This window comes from Daktulosphaira vitifoliae, unplaced genomic scaffold, assembly GCF_025091365.1.
Source record: "Daktulosphaira vitifoliae isolate Bord-2020 unplaced genomic scaffold, ASM2509136v1 Scaffold_2, whole genome shotgun sequence".
NCBI lineage: Eukaryota > Metazoa > Arthropoda > Insecta > Hemiptera > Phylloxeridae > Daktulosphaira > Daktulosphaira vitifoliae.
The window spans coordinates 36,620,149-36,642,573 of NW_026099573.1; the positions used below are offsets into that span (position 1 = coordinate 36,620,149).

Sequence of the window (22,425 nt, forward strand, 5' to 3'; positions counted from 1 at the left end):
ACCTTTTCATAAGTATACAGTTTGTGTAGTAATGCTAAAAATAAAGACTTAAAAAAGTCATACAATTACTTAGTTGGTAAAATTAATTTTTTTATCTCCTCCCCTTATCTTATGCTAACAGATGTGGCTCTGGTTCTTGTTGAACAACAATTTGAGAGACTTTGCAAAGCCTGTATTAGTGAATAAATTAGTAAACTAATACAGTCTTAGTAAAGTTTGTGTAGAGTGCGAAATTTTATGTATTTATAAAGTTTGCTTAAACAACATTGATGGGTCCTAAGTTTGTGTAATCTTTTAGTACGTTAATGTTGTAGCTTAGAAATACTTTTTGTTTAATTGTGGTAAAACCTTCTGATCCCTGAGCTACTATAATTTAGATAACAACACATTACCAAGTTTTAAATTCGATTAATAATTTAATATATTCAATCGTCATCAGTTTATTGTTAAAATTATTAACAAATATATTTGTTGTAGATTTGCGATGAATTCATTGAATCTGAAAATAAAGCCAAGTTTGAATTACGAAACTGTCAAAAAAGTCAGTATTTATTAGTACAAGAGCTTAGAAAATTGAAATCTGAAGCAGAAATACGTGAAGATTTGTAAGTAATTAATTAATAAATCTAGTACAGTCAGTAACTAGCATAGTCGAGATCCAGAATACACCAGGATTTTTTTTCAAATTTTGATGCTGACAGGGTAAATTAGATTAAATTGAGGTTCTGTTGATGTATAGATCAGTAAAATTAGTTCAGTGAGAGTTGCGTATTTTCACCAAGAAACACAAAAAACATATTTGAAAATAAAACACCTCATTATTGACATTAAATATATTTTTTTAACTAAGCTATATCTCTGTTAAAATCATTTTATTACAATTACTATTAATTTTAGATTAGAAAGAGGTAATGAAGGATTTTTTATAGCAGAAAACCAAAAAATTAAAGATGAAAACGATGCTTTGAAAAATCAAATTGAAGGATTCAAAAATGAAATCTACGTTTTAAATAGTAAATATGAAGGAATGGAAATAGAACACAAAGCAAAAATAAAAGAGCTTAGAGTAAATGTTGCAACAAAAAAATGTATTTTTAAGAAATATAACAAACTATTATTTTTTTTTTTTTTAACGCTTCATAACCCCATTAAGGCCATAGCTGCCTTTCCAAAATGAGGAGATTTCTTAACCATTGATACTTCGGGACGGGTGATAAGTCCGTCGTCAGAGAGGGAGAGGCGACTTCAATTGCTGAACCAATCCCTCGCTCGTAACAGAGTTTTGAACCCGATGCAGTGCGCATCAATCACTGACAAACAATCACTTTTAAAAAGGAAAGTTAAATTTACCGATGACAATAATAATTCTTCGTAAAAATAAATGGGCAAGGTTTTAATGTTAAAAGTAGAATTAATTGAATTTTCTACGAAATTGTTAATTACGGTAAAAGTATTCGTTAAGTTTCTCTATGTTTCAGAAAAAACAATAAATATTTTAGTTTCTGAGAAAATTAAAGTTATTTTTTAATTATTTAAATCGATCATTTTTTTAAAATAAATTAAATTTAAATAGGTCGAAAGCACCCATTATGGGTATATACAACCATATAAAAATATATTTATAAATATATTTTTAGTAAAAAATGATGACTCATTTTCATTGGCATAATAATGCCAAAATAATTTCACATTTTGTTATTTTTACTGATGATAAAATAATAATGTATTAAGGAAGTTCTTAAAATTTTAACAATAAAATAGCTATAAGTGGCGCCAAGGTAGAGGGTAGCTCAATCTTTATCAGAGCACATTTATTTTAATAAAAAAATCAAATATATTGTACATTAATATTAAAAATATTTCTAAAAAAATTCATTTGATAATAAAACGTTCCTACTTTTGTTTAAGTAGGAACATTTCGACGATAAAATTCAAAAGCAATTAAATGATTCACAAAATGTAATTAAATATCTTAAAGAATCCATAGAAGAAATTAATGAAGAAATGAAAAAAAGGGATTTATTATGTGCAGATGCCAAGAAAAGCCTTCATGAACGAAATTTAGAAGTCAAAGAATTTAAGGTTTGAAAATGGATAAAAAATTATCAATAACATTTATGGTTATATGTGTTTAATAGGAAATTAACTCAATGCTTCAAAAGAAAATGGCTATTCTTAAAAATAAAGAGACACAACATGAAAAAAAAATAACTTTTCAAGAATCAAAAATCAAAGATTTGAATATTCTTAATAAGAATTTGAAATTAGATAAAGAGGTATTTAAAGAAAATATTATTATGATCATGTATGTCTATGTATTTTATGGATATATAAAATACTTTATTTATAAAATAATTATTTGATTATAATCAAATTAATTATTAAAAATATTAATTTAAAAATAAAAATTGTTTAAAATAAGTGTTTCGGAAACAATGTTACACCATAATCAATGCTAAATACATTATGACACCCCTACCTAAATAATTCTCTTATATATTCCTAGTAAAGCTATCATTAGGTATTATTATCGTATTTTGATAGCTTACACAAGTTTCATAATGAATTTTTCAGTTGGCCAAGATCCTAATTAATTAAATTGTTTTTATTTTTAAACATTTATATTGCTCAATTTTAGTGTTCTTTGTTATTATTTACGTTTTTAATTAGTTTTGTGATTTTAATGAAAAGATTATATGTCAATAAATGTTCAGTCCACTGGAGATTTATTAACTTTTTAATTTTTTTAAGTGCTTTTTAAACCTGACCCCTATATTTATTTTTGTTTGTCTTATGTAACATTTATTGTACATATAAAGTAGAAAAAATAAATAAATATAGGAGTCACGTAGAACACCTAAAAAACATTAAAAATCAAAAATGTAAATAACTACAAGGACTTTAAGGTAGGCAATAAAAATATTTAAAAATAAGAATAATTTAATTAATTGCAATTTTGGCCCACTAAAAATTTTATTATTAAACTTGTGTAAACTGGCAAAATATGATAATAGTACTTCGTGATAGTGTCACTAGGAGTATATAAGTAAGTTATTTAGGTAAGGGTGTTATTGTGTATTCAGTGTTGATAATGTAACACTGTTAACACAGCACGTATCTGCGATTTTTAGTCATTTTTTTATTTAAATATTTTTAATAACATTTAGTTTTAAATTAATATAGTTCTAATTTTAAATAATATTATTAGTTATTAGATAAATTTTTATTACATAAATATTTTTTTTTTGTAATTAACGATAGAGTGCACAAACTTTACTGAATAAATCTGAACGGGATTTGGAANAGAGTGCACAAACTTTACTGAATAAATCTGAACGGGATTTGGAAACTGTAATTAAGGAAAAAGAAGAACAAGAAGCCAAATACAAAGAGTTGGAAAGTAATTTTAAAGGGACTCGTCAGAGAAATCAGGAGTTAAAAATATTAAGTGAAAAAAGAAAGCGAGAAATAGAACGTCTATGTAAATGCAATCCTAGTAATGAAAATGATAAAAACGTCAGTGAATGGTTTAAAGAAAAACTTGAAAGGGTAGAAAAACGCGAGGAAGGTAAATTAAGTTTTAGACGTAGAAATAAATTTAAAGTTTTATTTTTAATTTTTATAATTAAATTCTGAACTGTAGATTATAATTCTAAAATAATGATAAAAAGTAAAATGCAGTAAGGAACTAGTGGTGTTAGAGCATTTTATAGATTGGTGTGGATTGAAATATGAGAGTGATTAAAATCATTGTCGTAAAATGCTTCGATACGCATTTGAAAAATATTAAAAAAAAATTTATCAAAATCTATCCAAAACTAGATGTTCTTTGATTTTTCTTAGTGGATAGTTAACCGAAACGTTTTTCTTTTTTTAATAGTATAATACACAAGAAAAACATTAAATTTGATTTATGGTGAAGATATTTAGTTGGTAATCAAAAAGTTTCAAAATATTCAAATTTTACCAAAAATTGCATGAGTTTTAGCTTTAACGTCCAATAACTTCTAGAATTCGAAATTTTAGATAGTTTTTCTTTTTTAACCTTAGAGTAAATTTTACTGACTGCAATTTGATTTAGATTTAAAGAAGGTAGATTTTTTAAAATATTATCAAATCAGTTACACATCGAAATTTAAATTTAATAAAAATGTAAAATATAAAATAAATTTTCTTGTAGTGAAAAACTATTATTTATAACACAAATACAATAAATTGTAATCTAAATACAACCAATTTATTCGTTTTTAATACTAATTAATATAGTAATAATAATAATTATTAGTATTTTTTGTATCATCAAATTTCAATAAATCATATTATTTATTTTAGAACTAAGAATTGAATGTGGAAAAAAAGAAAATGAGTTTAAGCTAAGAATAAATGAAATTAAATCAGAAATAAAAAAATTGGAAAATTCTAAAATTAAACTAAATCACAAAAACAAAGAACTTGAAATGACAGTTGAAGGGTATTAGTCATTTAAGTTTTGAGTTTGAGTAATTTTACATAATATTATATTCATCTTAGGCTAAAGAATGCGGTAAAAAAAAAAGATGAAGAATTGTATCATCTAGATAATGATTATTATCATGAGCTTACTGATAAAAAAAAATGCGAAAAAATGCTAATTAAAAAAACTAAAGAGTTAAAAATACTTAACAAAAGAGCGTTTATTTTTGAGACGGAACAAAGAGAATTTAGAAAAAAATGTGCTATAAAAAAAGTAAATTCGTTGTACTAATAACAATTGGTGCAGCAAAGAAAAACTCAATTTAATTTTAGTCGACTTTTAAAGGCAGATATTTTATTGTTTATATGTTTTGTGAAATAGAGATTTTTATTTCATTGTCTTATTAATGTAATGTAGAAATATTATTCGAAAAAAAGTCTTCATCACTATAAAAATAATAAAAGTTGTTTAAGTTTTCTTTGCTGCGATAATCAATTAATTTCATGTATTATATATATATTCTAATAGACTGATACAGAAAAATGGATAAATAAAAATAGGACGTTAACTCATGGTTATAAAAATCACCAAAAAATGAGAATACTCAGAGAAAAAGAACTAGAACTTTCAAAATTAGGTTTGTATAAATCATTCAGAAATTTCTTTAAATTATAAAATAATCTATATTTGAGACTGGATTATCTGCAAATAATCTGAACCATTATTTTAGTCCAAAGATAATAATAATCTGAGATTATTATTCTCAAATAATAATAAAGATTATTAATCTCGTTTAAAATTTGTTGTTAAATATCATTGGATAGTACAGATTTAGTATTTAGCCTGACAGATTGTTTTTGTTTAAAATCTATGGCAATATAAGATTTTATTTATTTGATTCTAATAATATTTTAGTTATATTGATGAACTCTCTACCACATAAGCTTTAATTTATTTATCTTCCAATATATTAATTTAAAAGTTAGTGTAATTAACTTCTGATTTAAATCTTGATTTCTAAAATTTAAATTGAGAAATATTTTTAAATTCGTCATTTGATTATACCATCTAATGTGATTTACAAAGTATTTCTTTACACGTTTAAAAATTTAATAATTAATATGAGACATAAATACAAATATTTGAAAAAGAAAGTATTTTATATTTTATATTCTTCAAGTATTTGATCGGAAAAATAATCGAACTATTAACATTTTAGAAAAAGTGTTTATATTATTAAATTTACGTTTTTATTATTGTTTGAATAACATGATCTCGAAAATTATTTCCCATAAATTATTTTGCGTTTAATATATTTTTAAATTTATTTAAAAATTCTTTTGCCTTTTTAAGGTATAAGTATTATAATTCATTTTTTTTTTCATAAAAAAATTTGAGTGCCAAAACTAAATTAATCATTACTGTAAAATATTTCAATAATAGGGGAAAAGTTTTTAAGAACACAAAATAATTTACTACAGAAAACTGTTTTATTGCATTATACTACATTTCCAGAAAGGACAGTTTAATAAAGATTTGATGGGATGATTGTTATTGAAATTAGAAGTTGTCATAGTAATATTTATAGTTAGTAGTCCTGAGATGCGCTATAAAAGAAAGATTTGCTTCTTAATTTATCATTACCTCCTGAGCCTGTATATGAACTACTTGAAGTAGTCAGCCTTATCTTATGATCTGACAGAATTTTTGTTCTAAAAATAATAAAAAACTAACCCGACACACGCACTTAAAGCTTGTAATAGGACGTTAAAATATAAAAATAAATGTATTTACGTATAAATAATACGCAGCGTATTATCATGGACACAACCGGAGTCTCCTACATCTTGATTTCATTTTCTGTTATATACTTAAAACTGGTTTGAGATATTTTGGAATATTTACAGATATTTATAGATTCATCACAGAAGTTAGTTTTGTTAGTATTTGTCTTAATCGTCTAGTGTTACTTTTAGAAAGTTAATTTTGTTAGTTTTTGTTTTTTAAGTAACATTCTATAAAAATTCACGATTTAATATTTAAATACTACACATGCTCTACCTCAAGATATTATGTCATTCATTTTGTATTGTAATTCACTTCTATTTAAATTAATATTTATTTTTCTAATGTTTACGCCGAAGCCATATTCAATAAAAACAAAAAATTAATTAATCAAGAAATATATAAAATAAAAAACCAATAATGAATTGTCTTAAAATAATAAAAAGAAATCGAGTGGCTAATACTGAAATAATCACCCTGTATATATAGTATTTTAATATGTTTATATTCACTGACTCAAGATCGTAGCAAACGAGGTACTTGTATCAGACCCCCACATAACAGTTGCTCTATTAAGGTTTTGTTTTCAAATAGAAATATACATAAGAAAAGTGTTTACTGTACCTTCCAAATGAAAAATGACTTTTTAATTATTTTTACTTGGAAATCTAACCTACTCCGATCCCCTACCTTCTGGCATATAAGCCCCGCAATTATACTTTGCCCCGAGCTCTGCAAATCTTAACTCTGCATAGTGTATTAAAATATATAGTACTTACACGGAAAATTATTTATTAAGTACTGATAGTTTTTCTTAGGATTTAAAAAACTCCAAATAAGATATAAAAAATTGGAAAACTTGAATAAAAAAACCGAAGAAAAACTATCTTATTACCATAAGGCATATCTTGATTTATGGTCAAAAGATAAAGATAATGAAAAAAACTCAAAAGAAAAAGATAAAGAGGTCGAAAGGCTTTTAAAAACTATAGACCACGTATGTGCTCAATAATTTTATTGTTAATACTTTTTTAATAATTATAAAGGATATGAAACAAATAAGTCAATTACTATTTTTATGAAATATATTTTAATAATAAATATATGTACTAGATTAATTAATATAGTGTACATTAATATAATTATAAATAAATTTACAACAATTAATAACACTCAATATCTAGCCAAATTATTTAACAGTTAATGATTTATTAAATTCGTTTATAGAAATATAAAGAGTTAATTTTCAATGAACTAACAATTTTTTTTTCAATGCCATGTATTTTATACTAGATGAAGATGGAAAAAGATCACGCAGAGAAGTTGTGTCGCTATAATAAAGAAAGAAAAGCATCTTTAGAAAAAGAAATGAATATTCTACAGAAAACTAAGGAACATAATTCTATTGATTGTAGAGAGGGTCCGAAAATTATAAGAACGTTAAAATCGCAAAATAAAATATTAAGGTACTTGGTATTCATATAAAACTAATATTACATAGCTGGACAAAATTTGAAAAATGTTCATTAAAATTTTTTTTTATTTTGATAGAATTTTTGATTTTAAAAATTAGAGTTATGTTCTCTTAGTTAATTTCTACTATCAATAATTTATCTACAATTTGAGATTTTACAAAATTGCTCTTTTACACATAAAATGCCAGTTAAAAAAAATGTTTTTCTTCAATACTCTTTGATAGTATTTTGATAATATTTTGTATACAATTTGAAGTTTAATTAGCTTTAACTTTTTCGTTCAACGAGCATTGAATTTGAGTTTAACAGTAAGTTCAGAAAAATTAAAGCTAGTCCAGCTTTAACTTTAAGTTTTTCTTTATAACATTTTATTTTATTATTTTTATATTGTTATTAAAAATAAAATTAATAAAAAAAATTTTTATCAAACTGAATTATGTAAANTACATTATCATTTTAGTTATGTCAATCTACAGCTCTTATAAAATGTTTACAAGTATTATTAACAATTACAATATATGTGTACACAAAAATTAAGTAATGGAATCTGTAAAATATTGATCTGTTTTAAGTTCGTCATAAGTTGATCTATTGATGGTATATAAAAATAGATAAAAAGAAAAATTCATCTGTAACTTTTTAAAAATACTGTTAAATTCAACTTAATCTTAATAAAACTTAATAAGCTTGATATAATTACATAATATTTTGCACAAAATATAATCAAGATACTATAGACATAATAAATGGGTACATAAAATATTTTTTTTTTATTATTTATATTTTATACATAAAACATTAAATTTGCAAATATTCAAATCGAAGTTTTATTATTAATGGTAGATAAAAATCAATAATTTTATTTTGCATCAATAAAAACCTATAAGAATAAAAAAAAAATTTCATTAATAATATATGACTAAATTTTGTCGACCTGTGATATTTAAAAATACATTCCAGATATTATTTAGGGATAAATTTTAATCAAAATAAGTAAATTGATTTACAAAAATTTTTACTAACTTAATGCAGACAAATTAGCAAAAAATATTATTATTTCAAATTATTAATGATTCTAAACAAATGTTCATAGTACAACGTTATAAGTGGAAAATCCAAAAAAAATCTTATGTTGTTCATCTGGGGTTAGGATAAAATTATATTTTTACACAGTTAAAAATAATATTAAATTGTTTGTTTTTTGTCTAATTGTTTATTGTCTAGCGAAGACAATAAACGGCTTACAAATGAACTGAAAAAGAAAAATATTCTAAAAATGAAGCATTTACAGGCATGGAATAAAATCAACCAATTACGTGCTCAAAACACTATTCAAGCAGAATTACTAACAACGCCAATAAATATCCATCAGTGGAATATTTTAGAGGTTTTAATATACATAGAATTTTAAGATTTAAGTATTAAAATATGATTAAAATGTTCCCTTCACTTATAAATAAGGTGTTACAACCTGAATTGTCAGTTTACCGCAAGAAAACAGCCGATCTGACAAAAAAACTTATCAACTTACAAAGTTGCACATTAAAAAAGAAAATAAAAACTGTTCCTAATGATGAACCTGCTAAAAACAAATGTAAAACAGTTATACCTTATAATAATTGGTTGGCGAAAAAAAATATGGAGAAGTATAAGGAAAATGATAAAGTATGAATTCTTATGTTATTATAACAGCTCGTATTCCATAAAAAAACAAATTTTTCTATTATAGCAATTGCAAATGGAAATTCAAATAAAAAGTGAAATAATAGAAAATCTAAGCTGCCAGTTAGAAAAAACAAAACAAGAAATCAATAATTGGAAGACCTTGTTTTACAAACTAGTATGTCATAAATAATTATAGCAGAACAAATTTGGCCTAGTTTTTCAAAAAAAAATGCTGTGTCTCTTTTACAAAACCTTATATTTTAATTTTATAAATTTTCAGAAAATTCACTTGAAATTTCAGTGGAATAAATGCTAATTATAATTCTTAAGTGTATAATACAAACTTTCACCAATTAAATCATATTAAAATGATATACAAATCATCAATTGATGATATGCGTAACCCTAGAATTATATAGAAATAAAACACTACTCGTAGTAGTATTATACCAAAGATCTCCAATAAACATTATTATTGCCCAAAGATATCAGAAACTCGGAGCAAATGTATACTCTTTTCATTATGAATAACTCAAATAATTAGACTTATTATAACGACGCTTTTTAATGTCATGTCACCATGTTTATTATATTTTTGAGAGATAGTTATAGAAATGTTACTTTACTAAGGCTATAAGCGAGTACATGATAGGTAGTAAGTTTTAAATATTTAGGATCATTTATACAAATGATTGGGTGGTATTGACGAGTATGTCAATAGAGATCTCAGCTGAGATGAAATTGCTTTGATGGATGAGTGGAGTGTTGAGGGTAGATAGAATAACAAATGAATATGTAAGAGAAAGCAAATGAATCTCATCAATCGTGAATAAAATGAGAGCAAATAAACATAAATGGTTATGAGGAAAAAATCAGGAATCTGTAAAAATGATTAAAGAAATAAACGGTGAATGAAGGAGAAAATGAAGAATGAAAATGAGCTGCTGGTATGACAGCTGGTGTGTGTAACGTGAAAAGATAACGTGGGAGAATATGTGCAGTAAAAGTTCACGAAAATTATGAGTGGCCAATCCCAAGAAGTTGGATTAAAATTGAGAGAAAGGGAAAAGAAGAAAAATTAAAATAATAATAAAACCTATATAATATAATATATTTATGTGTACATATTTTTTTTTTTAGAAAAACAAATGATGTTCAATCAAGTATACAATTTTTATAATAAAAATTCATAATATTTACCGCAGTTTGATTTTCAAATCTTTGTCTGGCAACAAATCTTTAAATAATTTATCAAGATATATTATACTATTTAAAAGTCAAATATTTTGTGGAAACCAGACGGTTTACTCAGACTTGTATATATATATAATAAAAATATTTTACTAAAAATATTATATTATGTTCAACAGTTTTAACAGTCGTATTTATCAGTAATGTTAAGTATTATTTGAAACCTGATAAAAATGTAAGTTATAAAACCATAATAATCATTAAAAATGTAATAAGTGTATTCATAATTATTTAAGTATAGTTTACAATAAAATACCTAAATTTAATAATATTTATATGGAAGATAAAATAGTACAGACAAATTGTCAATACTATAAATGTATTTTGGCAAAACATGTAGTATCAAAAGAATTCTGATATAGAAGTCTACTTTATATACTGAAATGAGAGCATAAAATTAGGGACTAAAATTGATTTTCTGAAAACCCGTTTAAACAGATTTTTCTGATTCTCTAAGCTAAACCGTAACGGATCACATTTCAAAACCGAAACTGAAACTACAAACAAAAAAATGGACTTAGATGGTATGGTCATGTTAACAAATTTTGTAAAACGATTACAAATAATTGTGTCTTTAGGTTAGCCTTTTGATTCTTATTTTATACTTTTATTACTTATTAATGCTTAAGTAAATTTTGAAATGAATAAAAAAACTAATATTTTTGTTCTATCAATTTTTTTTTTAAGTGTTCAAAAGTTAAACCTGAAAGTATTTAGTGACATTCGCTAAAAAATTCTCTATTAGGTTAAGTGCTACTTTATTATTATAATGGCATGAAGTATAGAAAATATATAAAATTTAATATAACATGATTTATTATTTTATTATAATGTATTGTTGATTATCAATCAATTTTGATTAACTCCAATCATTGATAAACTTACTACCTTATTCATAAAAATAAATAAAATGAAGAAATGTAAGGCACATACTCGCAAGTAATTATTTTAAATTGATGAAAAAATACTTTTCAAAAGTGCCTTTATTCTTCTAATAGTATTCACGTTTTTTTTTTTTTGTAAAATTAAAAATTTGTGAAATTTTTAAAATTTAGTTGCTAGATCAATGAATAAACCCAAATCATATTCATTCATTTTAATTTTTACTATTTAAATTTAGAATGTATTAAAATTGGTTGAACTAAATTACTTTAAACTTTTATTGCTACAGTTACACAGAAAAATGTATTTTTTTGTTTTAACATTGATTTAAATAGTAAACGATTTTACCATTTATAAACCAATACTTAAAAAATCTTTATCAATTTATTATTAAACATATCATTGTTATTAATAATTTTTTTTATTGTTAATTTTAATTATGTAATATCTATATAACAGTGGTACAATTACAAGATATATAGATTGGTAATGAGGTTCCAGGTATGGCAATATTTATTGTAAGAAATTTCTTGGTCGCAACTCTTCTCCCGTCTAGGCTTAAGAATGTTAATAACTTTCTAAATACTGTCCTTAGGACATGTTATCGAGCAATTGATTACTTAAATAAGTCATTTCATATTTAATAAGCTAGTTGAAAATACATGTAACCATTTGAAAAAAGCCAGCATAGTTGTGTTGCAACATACTTAAAATTAACCCTTGGGAATAATTTTTTATTACAATAAAAAAATGTAATCATTAAATTTTTTTTTTTTTGCGTAAATTTTAATAATTCTTTTATTCCTGTAAAAACCAATTAAGAAATGTAACACTAATTAGTTTTCACTTGATTAATAGAATTATTTGCATTAATTATGTTAGAACTTGATATATTTAATCAATATGTTTTAATAACATACATCCTATTTAAAAATACGCCTTTTTTAGACTATCCGGACACTGTAACGTACAATGCGCAGATATGACAGTTAAAAATTACTTATTATAACGTTACATAATTTTTATGATAAAAGAGTAACTTAATTACAAAGTTATATATCTTCATTTCTTTTATAAATATGAAATTTGGTCGAGTTACTTATACAATTAATAATTCTAATGAGACTTCACTCAAGGGCACATTTAGAAATTTATATAGGAAAAGGGGAGGAACATAAAAAAAATGTGTTCTTTTTAAATACGCCACTGATTCTATTATAATTATTTAACTAGATTACAAAATACAAATATAAAAATTAATATTTTATATAATAATGAAACATAATTTAATTGAATAGTATTAAATGAGTCTTGATTATTAACTTTATGCGTATTTTCGAGGAAATTGCTGAGAAAAAACTCCCAAGGAAGATGCACTTAAAAATTTGGTAATTTTTATATTATAAGGTATAGGTAAGGATATTTTATTTTATATTAAATAGGTTATAATTAATTAAGTTATAATTTGAAAATTAATGATAATCAGTTTGAAAATTTATCTATATTAAATGAATAAAACATAAGTTAAGTACATATTTTTATTATATAAACAATAATACTTATTATGTTTGAATTATAAATTAAATAAGTTGATATATTAAGTCATATAAAATTATACTACAAATGATAAATTGAAAATTATGCATAAATTCATACTTGAAATTTCTTGTCAACTTAGCCCAACCAAATTGACCCAACATTAATTATTTACAACGTTTAGGCTTTCGTTCCTAAAAATCTTAATTCAAAATATACACGAAAATAAAGCTTATATTACATGTACAAGTATAATAGGTTATAAAGACTATTTTTTAGAGTGTAATTGAGCAGTGATCATATTTCTAATTGAAACATGTTAGCAAATGCAGTAATATTTAAAAAATAACAAATAAAAGCAATACATAATATTAAAATAAATTACAATCGAAAAAAATAAGTAACCCTATCACCTAGAGCAGAATTAAACACTGATTGTTGTAAGCAAATGATTCAATCGGGTCTAATTGATTATAGCCGAAAAAATCAAATACGTACCTATGGATGATAAAAAGACACATGCAGAAAATAATTACGTGTTTTAGATACATTTTAAAAGGAGTAGTTATCATTTTTATCTTGACTTATCTACCTATTCAAAAATTCTTAGTCGGCCATTGATGTTTACTTTTAATTTTTATTCCAAAAATGAAAATTAGAAACTTGTTCTAACGTGCTTGTAATGTAATGTATAATTTGGTGATACAGAAATTCAGATAAAAGTAAACACAGGAACTCTTGGGAATCTTAATAATTTATGGTAATTAAAATGCCTTACATACTGTAGGAGTGTCGTGTTTCACCCTTCCATCTCAAAACCAAACATATTTTTTTAATGTTTTTTTAATAATCCATGGTTAATTGCTATGGTTGACATATGGTATTTATGCTCCTAAATTTAAGTATTCAAATAATTTAAAATTGTTAAGTGTTATTATGCAATAAGTATTATTTACTACGAATTGTTCATAGCAGTTCTAAATGTCAAAATACAAATTCCCAATCATTTATAGACTTGGCTATTCTAAAGGTAAACTGATAAGCAAGATTTATAAATATTACCTTATCATAACATTTAATGTATACTCAGAAATAGAATGTTACTTTCATTCAACAATGAAAAAAAGATAACAATTGCCCTCGACACACATTATTCTCAATAATCTATATTGTCGTCTAATTATTATAACTATTTTTTGTTGTAAACGTTCATGAACATTGACTATTATTATTTCATTTACTACTATTAATTTCATATTTAATTAAAAACTATCTGTCAATGAATGAGCTGTTCATAACATTGTAATTGTTAAAGTAATTCTACATCAAATAAAATGTTTTATTAATATTAATATTTTTTATTTATACTTTGATATTTGATATAAAATACTGGTAAATAGTGCTGCTAAGATATCAGCATAAATTATTATTGCATTGTGTGTTATCTCATGAATTCCTATAACAAAATTTTAATCTTGCAAATTTTTAACAATGAGGTAGAAGCATAATTTTGATATTTATCAAAAGATTTGTTACATAATCAAGAGATTGATAGTAGTATTTAATAAAGCAACATATATAAGTAATATACGTAAAATATACGCTGCTAAAACATTCAGCGTCTGTTAGTAACGAGTTAAAAAACGTGTAATAAACGCGATTATTTAAGACCGCATTTATATCTGCAATTTTGTATCACAAATATAGATAGCATTGATATACCAAACTATCTTTTATTTTATTATAATATGTATGTAATTATAACAATGAACTTTAAATGATACAAAAAATGAGCTAAAATTCATTTTGAAACTTTTAAAAATTTTCCCTAATTTATACAACTCATTATAATGTAAACAAGGTTCGAAAATTACCTAAAACTGAAGTTGAAAGGAAAGAATCAAAGTTAAATAATAGATAAATAATTTCTTTTTTAATTTTTAAGTCAAAAATTCGATTAGATTTGATTATATTTAACTCAAGCGAAAATTACTAGTGCACGATTGTGTAAACAAGTTGTTTTTTCATTATCTTCAATATTGACATTATTCTTATTATACCAATTGTTTTAATATTAGATACTTTAACACAGATAATGTAATATGTAGCGTTATTCTTATAATTGTTCGTAAGCCCGGATAGCTCAGTCGGTAGAGCATTAGGCTTTTAACCTAAGGGTCCAGGGTTCAAGTCCCTGTCCGGGCGGTCATTTTATGTGTTATTTACAAGCGGACATATTTAAATTTTACATATTTATTATGTACACCAACAAAATATTTTTAAACTTGCGTGTCTATCACAAAATAAGTATGTTCTATAAATATATATGTTTTAACCTAAAGCCATATTTTATATAATCTATGATATTTATTCAAAGAACTTTATTTTATCTAAATATTTTTTTTGGATATCTATTACATTAATCAGGCGTTAAAAAGTAATATAAAAGTAAAATAAAATATTAACAAACAATAAGGATAGCATAAAAATATATCTGATAGACTTAGAGTAGGAGGAGCTAGGCGTTTTAGTCCCTCAGAAATTTAGTAAAATTATATGCATTGTTATCTAAAAATAATTTTTTAGAGGAAGAAAAATCAAATTTAGCTCCCTCGAAAAACTTGACTACCCGACGCCAATGGTCAGGGGAGCATTTTTAAATTAGTGTCCACTTTGGATACCAATTACAATTTTATATCTTTTACACACATTTTTACAAGATTTTAGTATAATTTTACAATATTATAAATAAAATTTGAAAAATAATACATTGTGTACTGTATTATATTGTCATAATATTATAATGACGGAATTATAGAATTATTTAAAGTGTACTTATATACATTTAAGGTTCAAAAACAAAGTTATATTTTATATTGTTAGGTGATAAATAAAAATCAAGTTATCATTTACTGATGTATTTTTTTACGTTGAACCAAAATACGATAACAAATATTGTGCATCTAACTAAAACTGGTTCTAATCAGTATGCGCGTGTGTTCCGCATACATTAAATGTATTCTGTTATTATTTAACAAAATTATGCCTATTCAAGTTAATACAATAGTTGCTTAATATGTATAAAAAGTAATTATACGTTTTAGTTTAGAGTAAATGCAATCGACATGAAAATCATTAACATTTATATAGTTATTTTTTGTACAGTTCTATTAATATTTATGCCAACATCGAATGGAGCGCGAATACTTTCAGTATTGAATATTGGAGCGAAAAGCCACTGGAATTTTTTAAAACACGTACTCAAACCATTAACGGACCACGGGCATCACGTCACAGTTTTTACACCATTCAAAGATAGTAATCGACCAAATTATACAGTAATACAACTGACGAACATAGAACAAGCAGAAGTTCGTAATGGGATAGTTGAGATAGTGGAAGTGTCAAGAAATCCCAAATCAGTCATATCATTTTTAATGAACATAAGTAGATCATGCTGTGACTTGACTTATGAACACGAACAAATGAAGCGTATATTGAGTTCCGGGCAAAACTCTGGTTTCGACGTTTTAATTGTAGAACCTTATTCAACTGAATGTATAAATCACATAGCTTCCGTATTAAAAATACCAATGATATATGTCATACCTACTGCTACCATAAGTCATATGGAACGATCGTTTACAGGGAACATGCTAAATCCAGCTTATGTGGGTCATATTGTTTCATACAATTCAAACCCTTCTCGTACTTATTTTAAACGGTTATCCAACTTTATCTTGTTTGCTTATGTAGAAATGCAACGACTATATCATGAATTTAAATGGAAACTAATGAATAAAAAACAATATTATATTGATAAACGAATAAAGCCATCGATAATATTTCAAAATACACATTTTATTACAGAACCTTCTAGACCATTTGTACAAAATCTTGTACAGATTGGAGGTATTCATTTGAATCCACCGGGGACTATACCAAAAGTAAGTTTGGAATCAATGGTTTTTTTTTAATAACGTTATAACAATAAAATATTAATTTTTTGAAGCTTGCTGTAATACTAATATATGTCAATGGAATCATAGAAACAACAAAAAATTTAGCCTGCGACTATTCTTTAAGATGTTTGATGCAATTTGAAGGATATTTCAAAATGTGTTGATAACTCGCCCTAATCCTTAGTGTTATCTATATTATGTTTATCAAAGCTACTTTTTTCAATTTCAAAGATTACAAAAATAAATGTAATTATTAAACATGCAAAATGTTATTTTTATGAAAAAATCATTATTTATCCAATAAATTGAGGGTAGTATTCTTCATAAATCACATTGTATTTACGACTATATTTTTGTATTTATAAAAAAGTACACATAAATAATTAAAAAACAATTTTGTTTGTCTAATTTTTTCTATTCCTTTTATTTTTAATTTGAAGTAACTCTTGAAAAAAATTACATAAGCATTTTATTCATGTCTGTTTTAAAATTTGTCTTACGATCGATGTTCTCTATGGCGTATTGAAAAAACTTTATTAGACAATAATAATTTGATGCCTTCTTTGAAAGCATTTCAAATTAAATAAAATTTTACATAAATATGTATAAGAATATTTCTAGAGAGAAAATAAAATAAATTAGAACTTTTTTTTCAAAAATACTAAAATCTTGTTAAATAATGGTTTTTTGCTGTTCTTTTCAAGTCTTGTTTTATGCCTACAAACATTTCACATAATTCACTAATAAAAAAAAACGCAACTCTAAATATGCATGAATACAAAATCATATAATTAATATAATTACTGTATGAGGCGGAATAATTAATACATGAAATTTAGATCACATTTTTTTATTTTAGGATATTTTGGAATTTATTGATAACTCTCCCGATGGAGTTATCTATTTTACGTTCGGATCAATAGTTTTCATGTCTTCATTACCCAATCGTATTCAAAAATCTTTTAAAGACGCCCTTTCTCGTGTTCCTCAGCGAATTTTATGGAAGTATGAAGGTGTAATGGATGATAAACCAGACAACGTTATGACAAAAGAATGGTTCCCACAGCAAGATATTCTTTGTAAGTACGGCCAATATTTTATGTTCACATGTTTAATACATGATATTGTTCGAGTTTAGTAATTATTAAAAAAATTGTTTTCGACTATAATTAGTGATATGAGTAAACAAATTCTGTCCCTATGCGAAAAATATACAAGTCTCCTTACCGATTCGGTTGAAATATAAACATTAGAATTCTAGAAAATCAGAAAGCCCTTAATTCAGCTACATTCCCTTTTTTTAAGTATTTACTCTAATCACATCAATAATCATAATCTTTGATATATACATATCGTCGTCTCAATAGAGAAATCATGTAACTCGATATTTCAAAATCATTTAGGATGATGAAAAGAAAAAAATTGTTGAGGTTGAGCCAATCTTTCAATATTTCAGTCAAACCCGACACATTAATTTCAATTATTTTCAGGCAAAACAATTTTTTTATCACTACTCTACAAATTCAACATGATATTTGATATATTAGTTCAATTATCAAACCGATTAAAAAAAAAAAAGTTCGATTTGAATTTTAAAAATATTAAGTTCGACTTTCAATATGAACCCAACTTCTAAGTTCGGTTCGGTTCGAAAATCAAACAGTTGGAACATTAAAAAAAATCTCCCCAGAATATCGAGTTACGTGGTTTTGTCGTGTTGACGACGATATATTTTCCTATTCGTAACGTACGTTATCATATAAATTAAAATTAAATTGAATTTTAAATGAACAAATTATTAGCGCACCCAAAAGTTAAACTATTTATAAGTCATGGGGGCATATCAAGTATTTATGAAGCAGTGGATGCTGGTGTTCCTGTGCTTGGATTCCCATTATTCTATGAACAACCTATAAATATACAAAATCTAGTAGAAGCTGGCATGGCATCATCGTTGGATCTATTGTCCGTTACAGAGGACTCATTTTACGGTGCTGTTATGGAGCTTATAAATAACAAGTCGTTAGTATTGTCAGATTTCTAACTTGACAAAAGTTAACACTAAATTAAATTATTTTAGGTACTCAAAAAATGCTAAAATCGCTTCAAATATATTTAAAGATCGACCAATGTCTCCTGCAAAATCAGTTGTATTTTGGACAGAATATGTTATTCGCCATAACGGAGCACCACATCTAAAATCAAACACACTCAATCTAACTTGGTATCAATATTTTTTGTTGGATGTGATCTCTGTTATAACCATTGGCTTATTTATTATATTGTATATTACCAAGAAATTATTAAGATATTTAGAATGTTTATTTTTAAAAAAATTGTCAATAAGTAAAAAATTATAACTGTGCATATGGGTGACATATAGTTTACAATTATATGTTTTGTTTATATATACAACTTTGTGTCAACTTTATTTTTTAAACTAGTAACATACTTATTTAACTATATAATAAAATAGAAAAATATGAATTGAGAAAATGTCTAACTGATAACAATTTTTGGACCAATATTTCAGACGTTTCAAAAAATTTAAAGTAATGACTTGAGGCGATGAGCTACTGCTATTTTTATCACTAGACAATTTTCGGATTTGCTCTTCCTCTCGCTTAGCTATAAAAATGTTGATCATTTCTGACCAACAGGTCTAAAAGTTGTTATCGGGCAGACATTTTCTTAATTACCTAATTTTTTATTTTATAATCTAATTAATTATGCATGTTGATGTTTAAAAATCTAAAGTTGACACTTTTACAAGGGATGAACAAAAAAAATATTTTATAACCGATAAATAAAAATACATATGTAACTAACAGAGTTTAAAAAAAATTTCATAAAAACATATTATTATTTTAAGAAAAACTGAGTGTCAAGTATTAAAAGGATTACTTTTTTGATTTTTTCATTTGTTTTATTGCCATTCAATGCATTTTACTTCGTCTATTCGTTCCAAAATATCGTTGTATAACAAATGTCAAATCATTAATATCTTTCAACTAACCAAAATCTTCATTAGGTTTTTCCTCGTATTTTTCTATAATAATTCATTATGGTTGATATGTATATGATTATTTTCGTGTTTTGATGTTAAAATTAAGAATTTCCAAATTAATTCTTAGCATAATTTTCAATTTAATTTTTTTGCCGATAAAAACATAAATAGAATATATGTGTAATATACTGTCTCATAGTATGAGAGTAAATTAACGATATTTTCTTACGTTATTATTTTTAATAAATTATAGAGTACATAGGATATACAAGAGCTAATTTTTTTATGTATATCATCAACAAACCTGCAAAGTACTTATGTAAAAATGTTCAAATAGTTTGATTATTTTATTTTACATGTATCATGTACATCATACGTTATACATCATAATGGTGTCAACTTGAAATTTTTAAAAGCAAGACACCTATTTAACTAGCATATGTGTAAGATATGAAATAATTACAAAAGTTTACAACTTTTAGATCGATATTTCAGAAATTATTAACATTTTATATCTATGTGAAGGTAGGAGTGAGGACGATAAACAAATGTAAACAATTCTAACTCGTCAGTATGATATTTTAATACATAAGTTAGTTTTACGCGCAAATAATGTATTTTGAATAAGTAAAATTAAAACTATATTAAAAATATTATTAATATAGTTTTAATTTTACTTAATTAATTAGCCATAAGTGATCAATTTTTATTATATTATTATAAATGTATTTTGATATAAAGTATTGAAAATTCTTATACAAATATAACACTTTATTATTTATTAAATTTTTCACTTATATTTTATGCGTTAAACAATTCCTGTACATGTATGTAAAAACAAGGACATTTTTTTTTAAGAGTAGTGTCAAAAAATAAAATTAGCAACACCCACACCTCATATCCTGCATTTACTTTAAATGTTTTATAACTTCTGAAATACTGGTTTAAAAGTCATTATCGACCATTAATTTTCTTAATAAGATCATTATTTAATATAAAATTAGTTAATTATGAATGTTTCAGTTTGAAAAAATAAATCTGACATCTCTTTTATAATACATAAATATGTGAAAACAAAAAATACTTTTACGATTTAAAGTACAAATATTTTAAATAAAATATTAATCAAGTTTTTTTACATCAGATATTAAATTATATAAGAAGTCTGATAAAATGCCTACGTTTTAATCAAACAAAGATAAAAAATATAGACTGACCCGCATACATAAAAGATAAATCTAAACGGAATACACGTGGCCCTACACTGATAATTTAACATATTATTTCAAGGGAAATAGTTTTTGTTATTAATTTATGATTTATAAATATAATTCATCGTTTTTATAAAACATTATGTACGTGCTATTTTTTTGTCTCATTAACAGAGTTGTGCTTAATTCACTAGCAGATGTGGACATCACGCTAAAGTTTTCACGCCCTTCGAGGATGATAATCGATATAACTTTTATACATATATATATATAGATTTGCCAAAAGTTTAATTAGAACTCTAGTACCTAATTACATTTTGTGAAAACTCAAAAAACCATATCTAATAGCTTCATTTTACATATGTATTAAGAGTATTTAAAACAGGAAAATCTAAATTGCAATATGTGACAATGTACATTACATTTCACTAATTGTCCACTCCATAAATTCAGAGATTAAATTATGTTCTAGACTGATAGATTTTCCAAAAGTTCAAAAAGAATTAGTTCGTTAGAAATTTGTTGAAATAATCCAATCAGTTGGAAAACCAATGATGACTTGACCTATGGATATGAAAAAATGAAACAGATATTAAGTTCCGGTCCAAATTCCGGTTATGATGTTCTTTCTATAGAGCCATTGTCGTCAGAATGTGTTAATTTAATAGCTCCTAAATTAAAAATACCTATGATCTATGCCGTACCAATAACTCCAATAAGTCATATGGAATGGCCACATACGAGAAATATTCCCAATCAAACTTTCAGTAGTCATTTACTTTCTTCTTGTTCAAGCACATCTTTTTATCAACGATTATTGAACAAAATTCAATTCACTTACGTTGAAATTCGACGTCTATACAATGAACCCTTTAGAGTATAATTTTGAAAAGCCATCAATAATATTACAAAAATACACATATAATTACAAAATCATCTAGACCATTCGCGCATAATCTTGTTAAAATAGGAGGAATTCAAATGAATTCCCCTGGAACCTGACAAAAGTCATTTTTAATCAATAAAGTTTTGTAGTAATATTATTACTAATCGGGATGATATTTGTGGAGAAGCTGAGACTTCAGTCCTTTCCTCTCCGAAATTATTGACAGGGTATTTAAAAGTCTGCTTTTAGGATGTGAATTGTAGGAGATCTCAACTGTCGTTTTAAAAATTATTAGTTTCAAGTTTTCCATAG

General features: G+C 24.7%; 1 protein-coding gene and 1 non-coding gene across 2 annotated transcripts in view; both read left to right on the top strand.

Annotated features, from left to right (window-relative positions):
• The window catches only part of LOC126899278 (uncharacterized), a 30,636-nt gene extending 9,977 nt beyond the window's left edge, over nucleotides 1-20,659 (top strand). Inside the window, exons 3-14 of the mRNA XM_050673998.1 lie at nucleotides 478-605; nucleotides 898-1,066; nucleotides 1,912-2,082; nucleotides 2,139-2,276; nucleotides 3,307-3,568; nucleotides 4,333-4,471; nucleotides 4,531-4,726; nucleotides 4,982-5,090; nucleotides 16,213-16,994; nucleotides 17,869-18,088; nucleotides 18,812-19,031; nucleotides 19,090-20,659. Of these exons, the coding sequence (XP_050529955.1) occupies nucleotides 478-605; nucleotides 898-1,066; nucleotides 1,912-2,082; nucleotides 2,139-2,276; nucleotides 3,307-3,568; nucleotides 4,333-4,471; nucleotides 4,531-4,726; nucleotides 4,982-5,090; nucleotides 16,213-16,994; nucleotides 17,869-18,088; nucleotides 18,812-19,031; nucleotides 19,090-19,369 (2,814 nt within the window). The 3' untranslated portion in view covers nucleotides 19,370-20,659. The remainder of the gene's footprint in view (nucleotides 1-477; nucleotides 606-897; nucleotides 1,067-1,911; nucleotides 2,083-2,138; nucleotides 2,277-3,306; nucleotides 3,569-4,332; nucleotides 4,472-4,530; nucleotides 4,727-4,981; nucleotides 5,091-16,212; nucleotides 16,995-17,868; nucleotides 18,089-18,811; nucleotides 19,032-19,089) is intronic.
• On the top strand, nucleotides 15,180-15,252 carry Trnak-uuu (transfer RNA lysine (anticodon UUU)). The gene has a single exon. It is a non-coding gene; the product is annotated as a tRNA-Lys (tRNA).
• Nucleotides 20,660-22,425: the final 1,766 nt, after the last annotated feature.